The 12,833-nt window shown below is 40.9% G+C and overlaps 1 protein-coding gene across 4 annotated transcripts in view; it reads left to right on the forward strand.

Annotated features, from left to right (window-relative positions):
- Positions 1-12,833, forward strand: part of HSD17B4 (hydroxysteroid 17-beta dehydrogenase 4) — a 118,987-nt gene that overhangs the window by 78,316 nt on the left and 27,838 nt on the right. For all 4 annotated transcript variants that reach the window (XM_073344778.1, XM_073344781.2, XM_073344779.1 and 1 more), the window contains 3 exons: positions 6,252-6,358; positions 8,385-8,471; positions 12,333-12,422. In XM_073344778.1, coding sequence (XP_073200879.1) covers positions 6,252-6,358; positions 8,385-8,471; positions 12,333-12,422 — 284 coding nt within the window. The remainder of the gene's footprint in view (positions 1-6,251; positions 6,359-8,384; positions 8,472-12,332; positions 12,423-12,833) is intronic.

Genomic DNA, 12,833 nt, shown 5'->3' on the forward strand with positions numbered 1-12,833 from the left:
AATAATACTGATCTCTCGTGCTTCCTCACTTTTATTCTAGTCTGTAGGAGAAATAGCTTGATTGTTTTGTAGGTTATTGAGTGCTTGTTAGTATTGGTGTGTTTGTGAAGAAAGCAATGAAGGGAAGCAAAACTGAAGAAATGAAAGTGGTTTCTCTCTTGCATAAATGAGTTCCACAGTTTAAGTTGAGCTCTTGTGAAAGTTCTGTATCCTGCACCCAGGAGCTGCCTCATATTGAATGACTGATTCACTGTTCCAGTACAACATTGCTGGCATGAGAGGTTATGATTATGTATTGCAGGACCAAGACCTCAAATTGGACACTTGAGTGGGGAGTCAGTTTAGAGGGAGAAGCATCAAGGTTCACACTAACCTGTATCACTAAGCAAACAGGCTTCTGCATTTTGTACCAGCTGGAATGTTTTCAGGACATGGAACTTCATTCCTCCCTCTGTTGGCCACACTGGCTCCCACTCCCTGTGACCTTGCAAGTATGAATTGTGATAATCAAGCCTAAAGGTCAAAATCAGTGTCTAATAGGATAGGTTTCAGAGTAGCAGCCATGTTAATCTGTATCTGCAAAAAGAACAGGAGTACTTGTGGCACCTTAGAGACTAACAAATTTATTTGAGCATAAGCTTTCGTGGGCTACGGCTCTCTTCATCGGATGCATAGAATGGAACATATAGTAAGAAGATTATTTTTATATATATATAGTATAGGAACATATAGTAAGAAGATATATATATACTTCCACCTTTTCATGTTCTCTCTCTGTGTGTGTATATACAGACACACACACATACAGAGAACATGAAAAGGTGGAAGTAGCCATACCAACTGTAAGAGGCTAATTAATTAAGATGAGCTATTAGCAGCAGCAGAAAAAACATTTTTGTAGTGATAATCCATTTTCGACAGTTGACAAGAAGGTGTGAAATAGCTTCAATATGTGTAATGACCCAGCCACTCCCCATCTCTATTCAAACCGAAGTTAATGGTGTCTAGTTTGCATATTAATTCAAGCTCAGCAGTTTCTCATTGGACTCTGTTTTTGAAGCTTTTCTGTTGCAAAATTGCCACCTTTAAGTCTGTTACTGAGTGACCAGAGAGGTTGAAGTGTTCTCCTTCCTGTTTTTGAATGTTATGATTCCTGATGTTAGATTTGTGTCCATTTATTCTTTTGCGTAGAGACTGTCCAGTTTGGCCAATGTACATGGTAGAGGGGTACTGCTGACACATGATGGCATATATCACATTGGTAGATGTGCAGGTGAACGAGCCCCTGATGGTGTGGCTAATGTGATTAGGTCCTATGATGGTGTCACTTGAATAAATATGTGGACAGAGTTGGCATCGGGCTTTGTTGCAAGGATAGGTTCCTGGGTTAGTGTTTTTGGTGTGTGGTTGCTGGAGAGTATTTGCTTCAGGTTGGGGGGGCTGTCTGTAAGCGAGGACTGGTCTGTCTCCCAAGATCTGTGAGAGTGAGGGATCATTTTTCAGGATAGGTTGTAAATCTTTGATGATGCGCTGGAGTGGTTTTAGTTGGGGGCTGAAGGTGGCAGCTAGTGGTGTTCTGTTATTTTCTTTGTCGGGCCTGTCCTGCAGTAGGTGACTTCTGGGTACTCTTCTGGCTCTGTCAATCTGTTTTTTCACTTCAGCAGGTGAGCATTGTAGTTTTAAGAATGCTAGATAGAGGTCTTGTAGGTGTTTGTCTCTGTCTGAGGGATTGGAGCAAATGCGGTTGTATCGTAGAGCTTGGCTTTGTCTATATTGTCTTTCACCTGTAGACAATGGATCGTGTGGTGTGTCCTGGATGGAAGCTGGAGGCATGTAGGTAAGTATAGCGGTCAGTAGATTTCTAGTTAGGGTGGTTATGTGACCATCGCTTATTAGCACATTAGTGTCCAGGAAATGGACTGCTTGTGTGGATTGGTCTGGGCTGAGGTTGATGGTGGGATGGAAATTGTTGAAATCATGGTGGAATTCCTCAAGGGCTTCTTTTCCATGGTTCCAGATGATGATGTCATCAATGTAGTGCAAGTAGAGTAGGGGCGTTAGGGGACGAGAGCTTAGGAAGCGTTGTCCTAAGTCAGCCGTAAAAATGTTGGCATACTGTGGGGCCATGCGGGTACCCATAGAAGTGTCGCTGATTTGAAGGTATATATTGTCCCCAAATGTGAAATAATTGTGGGTGAGGACAAAATCACAAAGGTCAGCCACCAGGTTTGCTGTGACAGTATCGGGGATACTGTTCCTGGTAGCTTGTCGTCCATCTTTGTGTGGAATGTTGGTTTAGAGGGCTTTTACATCCATAGTGGCCAGGATGGTGTTTTTTGGGATAGGATAGGCTGCTTCTTCTGACCATGTAGGTCTGGCTCCTAGGCCAATGGGAGCTGGGGGGAGCGGTGCCTGCGGGCAAGAGCAGTGTGCACAGAGTCTCCTGCCCCCAGCCCCACCTACTACCACTGGACCTGCTGCCCGCTTCTGGCACAAGTGCAATGCGGTGTCAGGACAGGCAGGCTTAGTTGCCCCCCCGCTGCGCTGCTGCCTAGGAGCTGCGTGAGGTAATCCCGTGCACCAAGCTCGAGCCCTAGCCCTCAGCCCCCCCAAACCTGGAGCCCCTTCTGCACCCCAAAACCCTCATCCCTGAGCCCAGCCCCCCAGCCCAGAGCCTTCTCACACGCCCCGCACCCAACCCTGTGCCCCAGCCCAGAGCCCTCTCCCAAACCCTGAACCCCACATTCCCGGCCCTGTTTCCTGGGGTTTTTTCAGCCCAAAGCTCTTGGTAACTTTTACTTTGTGCAAGGTGGCATCAGGAAATAAATCAAGGGAGACACGACCGTCCAACCAATAGACAGCTGGCACAAACAGGACAACACGAGTGCTTTCACTTAAAGCTAAACTTTACTTTAGTCTCAAGCACTTACACACGTCCACAACAGGTTAGTAAAACACCTTCAACCCTCGATAATTACCGAAGCTGAATGTGGCCTTCGAGTGGCATCATGACAGGTTTCCACTGGCCAAGTTTCCGTCTGCCAGTGGGGACCGCAATATGCATCCAGAGGGAGCGTCCCTGAAGAGCCCCTTCTGAGAAGTCCGGTTACCTGAAACTTTTCTCCCTTATTTATACATGAGTAACATAATTACATGTCCCTTAAAGAAAACTTGCTAAGCAAGCAGTTTTTAAAAATCAAGCAAGAGATTTTCTTATGGTCATCGATTTACCAGTTTTTTTTTTTTTTTCAGTGTGTCCATGCCCTGGAGCCCTGACAAACATTCCTGGGGGGCACATATAGATAGCCTTCCTGTTTTTCTAAAATACATAGATCAGCAATTTCAACATTCTTAGCAGAAAGGACACGGGGTCAAGCTGCCCTGTCTGTGGCACCCAAAACCCCCTCCCCTCCTGCCTTGGTTATGCTGAGGCCGCTGCATGACCAATTTACAACCTGCTGACTTAGCTACTTTTAGCAATAAGCCAGAGTGGTTCAGTACGGCCTGCTAACTTGACTACTATTAGCAATAAACAATAGTGGTTTTAGGCACTTCACTGGTTTGCTAAAATCTCCCCTTACAGCCCCACCCCAGAGCCCTCGTCCCCTCCTGCACTCTGAATCCCTCGGCTCCAGTCTGGAGCCCCTGCCTGCACCCCAAACCCCTCATCCCCGGCCCCACCACAGGGACTGCACCCCCAGTCCAGAGCCTTCACCCCTTCCCACACCCCAACTCCCTGTCTCAACCTGCAGCCCTCTCCCACTTGATGAATCCCTCAGCCCCACCCCTCCTAGCCTGGAGCCCCCTCCTACACCTCAAACCCCTCATGCCCCATCCCGGAGCCCATACCCCTTTCCGCATCCCAAACCTCTGCCTCAGCCCAGTGAAAGTGAGTGAGGGTGGGGTAGAGCAAGCCACTGAGGGAGGGGGAATGTAGTGAGTGGGGAGGCATGGCCTCAGGGGTGAGGCTAGGGTGTTCGGTTTTATGTGATTAGAAAGTTGACAACCCTAGCACATATGGCTGGTAGTTTCTGTTCCAAAAAAGGTTGTCAGTGTTTTTTTAATGTAGATAATAGATCGTATTTTTCCCTAGCCTTGTTCTCAGAATGGCTGAACTGTTTTGGCAGAAATTTTCCTAAAAAATTCATTTTGAGGCAGACATCCAGCATAGAGAATTTCAGCCCAAACTGTTAAAGTTGGTAAAGCTGTAAGCACCTGAAAACAGCCTCTTATAATGGGAAGTGCTAGGCAACCTCAATAGGAAGCGTAACTAGCCCCACCTATAATCTCCATTCATATTTAAATATATGTATATAATCATAGAAGCTATATATTCATTACGAAAAATAGTCTATATTTGAATGTCTCCTCGCTTCCATAGATTGTAGCTCTTCAGGACAGGAAACGTGTCTACTTCTGTGTTTTGCATAGCATCTACCATAATAGGCCACAGTTCTGATTGGAACTTGTGTTACTGTAATATAAATAATAAATTATAACAAAGGCTATTTCAATGGGATGCTCTCCAAATCTCTATTTAATGTGAACTAATATTAATAAATAATAAATATTAACAACAAGTGGAAGGAATGAAAGCCAAAATAGGGAAATATATATAAATTTAATTTAACCTGTTGAGTTAGAGTTGTATTCAAGTTGCCAGGGCCGCATGAAATTCATCCTGGGGTACATAGGGAATTAGCTGATATAATCTTGGAATTGTTAGCAATTCAAGAACTCATGGAGGATGAGTGAGGTCCCAGAGGACTGGAGAAGGGCAAATGTAATACATATCTATGAAAAGGGGAACAAAGAGGACCATTATAGGGAAATTATAGGGCAGTCAGCCTAACTTCAATACCTGGAAAAATACTGGAACAAATTATTAAACTATAAATTGGTAAGCACCTAGGGGATAACATGGTTATAAGGAAAAGCCAGCATGGATTTGTCAAGAACAAATCATGGCAAACCAACCTAATTTACTACTTTGACAGAGTTACTTGCCTAGTGGAGAGTGGGGAAGCAGCAGATGTGATAAGTCTTGATTTTTAGTAAGGCTTTTGACACAGTCCTACAGGACATTCTCATAAGCAAACCAGGGAAATACTGTCTAGGTGAAATTACTATAAAGTGGGTGCACAACTGCTCGAGAGATCTTACTCAAAGAGTAGTTAACAATGGTTCACATTGAACTCAGAGGGTATATCAATCGGTGTTCCACAGGGCTCAGTCCTGGGTCTGGTACTATTCAATATTTTCATTAATTACTTGGATAATGGAGTGCACAGTTTTGCTTATAAAACCTATGGATGACCCGAAGCTGGGAGGGGTCGCAAGCACTTTGGAGGACAGGATTAGAATTCAAAACAGCCTTGACAAATTGAAGAATCTGAAATTAACATGTTGAAATTGAGTAAAGACAAATGCAAAGTATTTCCGTTAGGAAGGGCCAATCAAATGCACTACTGCAAAATGGGGAATAAGTGGCTAGGTAGTAGTACTACTGAAAAGCATCTGGGGGTTATAGTGGATTACAAATTGAATACGAGTCAACAATGTGATGCAGTTGCGAAAAAGGCTAATACCATTCTGGGGTGCATTAACAGGAGCATTGAATGTAAGACCAGGGAAGTAATTGTCATGCTCTTCATGGCACTGTTGAGGCCTCAGCTGGAGTACTCTGTCCAGTTCTGGATGCCACACTTTAGGAAAGATGTGAACAAATTGGAGAGAGTCCAGAGGAGAGCAACAAAAATGGTGACAGGTTTAGAAAACCTGACCTATGAGGAAAGGTTTTAAAAACTGGGTATGTTTAGTCTTGAGAAAAGAAGACTGATAACCAGTCTTCCAGTGTGTTAAGGGCTGTGATAAAGAGGTCTGTGATCATGTCGACTGAAGTATGACAAGAATTAATGGTTTTAATATGCAGCCAGGGAGATTTAGGTTAGATATTAGGAAAACCTTTCTAGCTATAAGGGTAGTTAAGCTCTGGAAAAGGCTTCCAAGTGAGGTTGTGGAATCCCCATCATTGGAGGTAGTTAAAAACAGGTTGGACAAGGCTGGTCTAGGTTTACTTGGTCCTGCCTCAGCATAGAGGACTGGACTTAATGACACTTTGAAGCCCCTTCCAGCCCTACATTTCTATAATTTGAGTATAAAGATGCATATAAAAATATAGGCCCTTAAAAAAGGAGAGCAAAACATGTACATTAAAACAAAAAATTGTTCTTTTTTTTTTTTTTAAATAGGATTTCAGAAACCCATACTGCATGGACTGTGTTCATTTGGTTTTGCTGCCAGGCATGTTTTGAAGCACTTTGCAAATAATGATGTGACCAGATTCAAGGCAATTAAGGTCTGTTCTTGGCAGTTAATTTCTCTTCCTTGATTATTCAGCTATTAAGGAGTAGTTCCTGTTCATTACATTTCCTAAGGTGGAAACGGACTTTAGATTTGTCTGTGCAAACTTATATTAAATCAGTCTGCCACAATGACAGAGTACTCACTTTGCTTTTACTTAATACTCTGTGTATTTTCATGGCTGTAGCTAGTATGTTTCTATAAATATTGCTAGTAGGGCTGTCGATTAATAGCAGTTAACTCATGCAATTAACTCAAAAAATTAATTGTGATTAAACAAATTAATCGCAATTTAATCGCACTGTTAAACAATAGAATACCAATTGAAATTTATTAAATATTTTGGATGTTTTTCTACCTTTTCAAATATATTGATTTCAGTTACAACACAGAATACAAGTGCTCACTTTATATTATTTTTATTACAAATATTTGCACTGTAAAAATGACAAACAAAATAAATACTATTTTTCAATTCACCTCATACAAGTACCGTAGTGCACTCTCTTTATTGTGAAAGTGCAACTTACAAATGTAGATTTGTTTTGTTACATAACTGCACTCAAAAAACAAAACAATGTAAAACTTTAGAGCCTACAAGTCCACTCAGTCCTACGTCTTGTTCAGCCAATCACTAAGAGAAACTAGTTTGTTTACATTTATGGGAGATAATGCTGCCCACTTCTTATTTACAATGTCACCTGAAAGTGAGAACAGAAAGAAGAGAACATGGCACTTCTGTAGCTAGCGTTGCAAGGTATTTACGTGCCAGATATGCTAAGCATTCGTATGTCCCTTCATGCTTTGGCCACCATTCCAGAGTACATGCTTCCATGCTGATGACGCTTGTTAAAAAAAATAATGCGTTAATTAAACTTGTGACTGAACTCCTTGGGGGAGAACTGTATGTCTCCTGCTCTGTGTTTTACCCGTTTTCTGCCATATGTTTCATATTATTGTAGTCTTGGATGATGACCCAGCATGTTGTTCATTTTAAGAACACTTTCACTGCAGATTTGACAAAACTCAAAGAAGGTACCAATTTGAGGTTTGTAAAGATAGCTACAGCACTCAACCCAAGGTTTCAGAATCTGAAGTGCCTTCCAAAATCTGAGAGAGACGGGGTGTAAAGCTGCTTTCAGAAGTCTTAGAAAAGCAACACTCTGATGTGGAAACTACAGAACTAGAACCACCAAAAAAAAATCAACCTTCTGCTGGTGGCATCTGACTCAGACGATGAAAATGAACATATGTTGGTCTGCACTGCTTTGGATCATTATCAAGCAGAACCCATCATCAGCATGATGCATGTCCTCTGGAATGATGGTTGAAGAACGAAGGGACATATGAATCTTTAGTGCATCTGGCACTTGCAATGCCGGCTACAACAGTGCCATGTGAATGCTTGTTCTCACTTTCAGGTGACATTGTAAACAAGAAGTGGGCAGCATTATCTGCTGTAAATGTAAACAAATTTGTTTGAGCGATTGGCTGAACAAGAAGTAGGACTGAGTGGACTTGTATGCTCTAAAGTTTTACATTGTTTTATTTTTTAATGCAGTTATTTTTTGTACATAGTTCTACATTTGTAAGTTTAACTTTCATGATAAAGAGATTGCACTACAGTACTTAAGTGAATTGAAAAATACTATCTTTTATTTTTATAGTGCAAGTATTTATAATACAAAATAAATACAAACTGAGCACTGTACACTTTGTGTTCTGTGTTGTAACTGAAATCAATATATTTGAAAATGTGTAAAATATCCAAAAATATTTATATAAATGGTATTCTGTTATTGTTTAACTGTGCGATTAATCGCGATTAATTTTTTTAATCGTTTGACAGCCCTAATTGTTAGATAATCTGCTTTGACAATTACATGTTTTCTGAACAGTTTTTTCTATTTCAATTGATTTTATGCTCTAGATTGCATATTTGTTTACATGCAAATCAGTACTACTGCTGAATGTTTTTATTTAGAAATAAATAAGGCAATCTGAACTCTTTCTTTTTGCAGGTCCGTTTTGTAAAACCAGTCTTTCCAGGACAAACTCTGCAAACAGAGATGTGGAAGGAGGGAAACAGAATTCACGTTCAAACCAAGGTCAGAACAGCGAGACTCAGGCTATGGGCTTTAGCAAAGGATGTTAAAAGTTGTTGTTTTTTTTTTTCCTGTGGGGGAACAAAATGGTTCTTCAATCATAGCTCTGAAGAAAAGAAGTCTTTATCACTTCACCTCATTTCTACATCTAATAATAATAGTTTTCTGCTGTCATTGAGATTGCATACACAGTTGCTAGAAATAACATTGTCTATAAGAACTCCCTTAATTTAGGGATTTTTATAGCATTAAGATTCCAAATTAAGTGCATTGTACTGTTTTTGTAAATATAGCTTTTGAGGTTTATATATATATTTAATGATGGAAAAATGTGAAAACTGCAAGTGGTTATCTTCAATGTCTCTATCTTAGGCCTTGTCAACACACAAATTTGTACCTGTTTAGCTGAACTGGTGCAAACCTGTAAGTAGACGCTGTCTTGTTATGGTTTAGCTTGAACCTGTACCAAAGGTCTTTTCTATACAGAAAAGCTGCACCAATTTAGCTTAAACTAATTTAAACTAAGCCTTAATAAACCTGGTTTAAACCAAAATAAGAGTATCCCCAGAATCTTGTGTACTGGTTTAACTAAATCAGTTTAAAATCATGCCGTAAGTTAAACTGGTACCTCTATGTGCATAGACAAGCCCCTAGACATGATTTGAATAATTTTTGGTTTGTAGTTTTTCCTTGGCTGATTTAATCAACACAATAAATGAAACTGCCTATTTCTTGGGTATTCTTGTCACTTACATCTTCAAGCTTTTTATCTCTCTTCCCAAACCTGTTGTGTCTGAGTCAGTTCCCTTCTTCCTCCTCTCCATCTCATCTTATCAGGCAGTGTAGATTTGCTTTTCTTTCTCTACCCCTTGAACATCTTGCAAGGGGAAGCAGTGCTGTAATATTAAGCTACTTTATCAAATCAAATATGTGTTTGTTGTGCATGTCTGTTGAAGGTTTCTTGTAATTTCTCTGTAATTTAATATATTATTTTAAAAAGGCTAAGCTGTTAAGTATAGTACACTTAGGTTTTTTGGTGCTTAGGCTGGGAGTCTTTGGATGCCTTAATAAAATACTATAATTGTTCATGATGACCAGAGTGTGCTCACCACTGTGCACATATTAGGGAAAAAGACCCTACCAACTTTTTCAAGGATCTTATGTTCTGACCAGCAGATGGGCTTATCTCAAAGAGATACAAAACTCCTGGGGAAGAGAAAAGGAACCATGCATACATTTTGTTCACACACATGTAGATTGCTGGATTAAAGTTCATAGGCTTTCAGGAACAAGCAGCAGTTGGCATCCCAGACTTGCATTATCTCACCTTTAATTATTTTCAAAAGTTTCAACAAAGAATACTTATACATTAGTCTTAAATTTCAGCAAAGCACCAATGCAAATAGTAATGTATTCTAAAATGTTGTGTATAGGCCATCCTGTTATAGGTTTTACAAACCATCAGTAAGGATACAGTTTAGTCACGGAGGTCACAGAAGTCACTGATTCTGTAACTTTACCATACCTCCGTGTCGTCTTCTGCTTCACCTGGGACCGTGCCCCTCTGTTCCCACCCCCTTCCCCTGGTGTGGCTGGAGCTGGGGCTATGCTCCCCTGCCCCACACCTGGGGCTGGAGCCAGGACTGTGTGGGCCCCCCTCCCCCCACGGCTTCCACCATAGCTGTGTCAGTGCACCCTTGGCTGGAGCCATAGCCAGGGCCGTGCATCTCTGCCCCACAACTTCCCAGGACCACAGCCGGGACCGTGCACCCCTGTCCCACAGTTTCAGCCGTAGCTGTGAACACCCCCCTGTGACTATAGCTGGGGCTCTGCACCCTTGGCTGTGGCTGGGATTGGAGCTGGGACCGTGTGCCCCTGCCCAGCAGTTGCGGCCAGCTCTAGAGCTAGTGCTGTGTACCCCAACACTCACTCTCCCCAGCCCTGCTCGTGGCTGCGGCAACTGGAGCTGGGTCTGGGTCCCTCCACCCCCACAGTGGTGGGGTGACTCCAGCTGTCATTCCTCCACCTCCCACCCAGTCCTGGTTCCCCCCCTCTCCCCCCCGGTTATTTTTAGTCAAGTCACAGATAGGTCATGAGCTCCCGTGAATTTCTGTGAGCTGTCTGTGATTTTTACTAAAAATAACTGTGACAAAATCTTAACCTTAATGGTCAGTTACTTAATATTGGATTTATTAAGTCATCTGTGTGAAAAGGTTCCAGGTCAGGATTTGTGATTACTGGGCCAATTGGAATACATGAAGCCTCTGTCTAAATATTTGTGATCTCTGCTTAGTTTCCCCTATCTATTTTATTTTGTAGCAAGAGGTAGCTTAGGTACCTGATAGTATAAATTACACATAGTCCCTGTCCCAAAGAGCTTATGCTTTCACATGGAATGCCTTGAAGGAAACAACAAAAGAAGGGGGAAGAATGGAGTCTTGTCAGTCAGATTCTGCAGTTATTCAACAACAACAGGCTTGTGCACAACATATTTGAACAAATACTATTTAAATGAATCTGTAGCTTCTCTTTAAAGAGGCAATGTCAAGTTGAAATCCAGTCCTTAGAAAAAAGGAGTTCTGTCATTTTTTTATCACTTCACAACAACGAATCTATTTTCCTATCAAAATATTTTAATTCTTCCCTGTTGCTGCCTTAAAGACCCACAAAAGGAGGGGAACAGTGAAACTGACTACACACAAAATGCTGTCAAAAGCATATATGCATAAAGTAAATAAATGGAAAAATAGAGCAAGATCTTTTCTCTTTGAACTATTTCAGGGCTTGTTTACACAAACATTTGTTTCATGGTAAGCTGGGGTGTGACTCTAGCCTGTCCTTGTGGACCCTGCTGATGTGTATTAACAATTTGATAATGCGCTTTGATCGAGTCTTCTTTGAAACAGGACTAAATCAGAGTGCATCAAGGAAGTGTTAATGTGCATCAGTGGTGTCCATAGAGACAGCTAGTCCATAGTAGGCTAGTGCAGGGTAGATTCATGTCCCAGCTTGCTGTGAACTGATTATTTATGTAAACAAGTAACCTTAGCTGTCGTTTGAACAACAGAAGTACATTTTCAAATAGAAGCATGATTTTTAAGTTGATGGTGTCTTTTTAGGCCAAGGAGAAATATCTTTCCATATCCAAAAAAGTAAAGCTTAAAAATTCCTTAGAAGAGAAATAGAATTAAATCGCTCTAGCCATGCTTGTTAGATACTGTAGTAGCATGCTCTTAGTGCTCATTTGAACAGATAGTCTATTTGTAGGTAGAATGTCCTAGCATTGAGGCTACGTACTTGAAATAATTTGAACTGATAATTGAAGATGTAGTGCTCTCTAGTGGATAGAGCACTGGGCCGGCACTCAAAAGAACTATCTGGGTTCCATTCCCAGCTCTGCCACTGGCCTGTTCAGTGAACCTAGGGAAATCACATCACCTCTGTGCCTCAGTTTGTAAAAGTTTATCCTTTTTAAAGCACTCTGAGATCTACTGAAGAAAAGCGCTATATAAGAGCTATTTTATTTGTGTCCTGCTATCATGGCCTTATCCAGAAAATCTGTGGTGGTAGTTTTAATAGAAAAACATCATCATAATAATATTTGGGCTTTCTTTATGCATCAAAACAAACATCATTGTTCTTTTTTAGGACTGTTTGTAAAAGCAATAATTTCTAATTTACTTCAAACATGATTTTCCTTTGTTTTTCTCTTTGCTGGAGCTTTTTAAGTTTTGTTTTCTAATCTGTGATGCAAGACATGAGGAAGATTGCTTGGTCGCTTTAAAATGTAGCTGTTTTGGTCATTATAACTCCTCTTTCTTTACTTGGCATGATCCACTCAGAATATGAATTTTCTTTTAACAGGTCAAAGAAACTGGAGAAGTTGCCATTGCAGGAGCATATGTAGATCTGACATCAATCCTTGATAAACCTTCAGCTAAAGACCCCATTAAGGTAGGGGAAAAAGACACTTAGATGGATCAACTTGTGGAGAAGCATACTTCTGTTTTACTTTTGAAAGAATGTACAAAATACTAGAATTTTGTAGCAGTCTCACAAGTGATATGAGATGAGTAAACTAATACAGTAATACACAGGTAAGAGTTATTTAAACTTCTAGGTTCATTGATCTATTTGAGAAAATGTCCTGTATGGGTGTTCCAGTTTTGAAGTGCTTGGCAGCAATCTTAGCTATTCGGTTGTGAATCACCACATCTTATACAGAAGAAGCTACTAAGAACACACTAGAAAGTGAACTGGATGGTTGTGTAAGATCCACAGATATGAGCACCTGGTGGCTGAGCTCAAACTCAGTTGCACTATTAATGGCTGTGTCTACAATATGGGGACCTGTTTTTCTGGTGT

Source organism: Lepidochelys kempii, chromosome 5, assembly GCF_965140285.1.
Source record: "Lepidochelys kempii isolate rLepKem1 chromosome 5, rLepKem1.hap1, whole genome shotgun sequence".
NCBI lineage: Eukaryota > Metazoa > Chordata > Testudines > Cheloniidae > Lepidochelys > Lepidochelys kempii.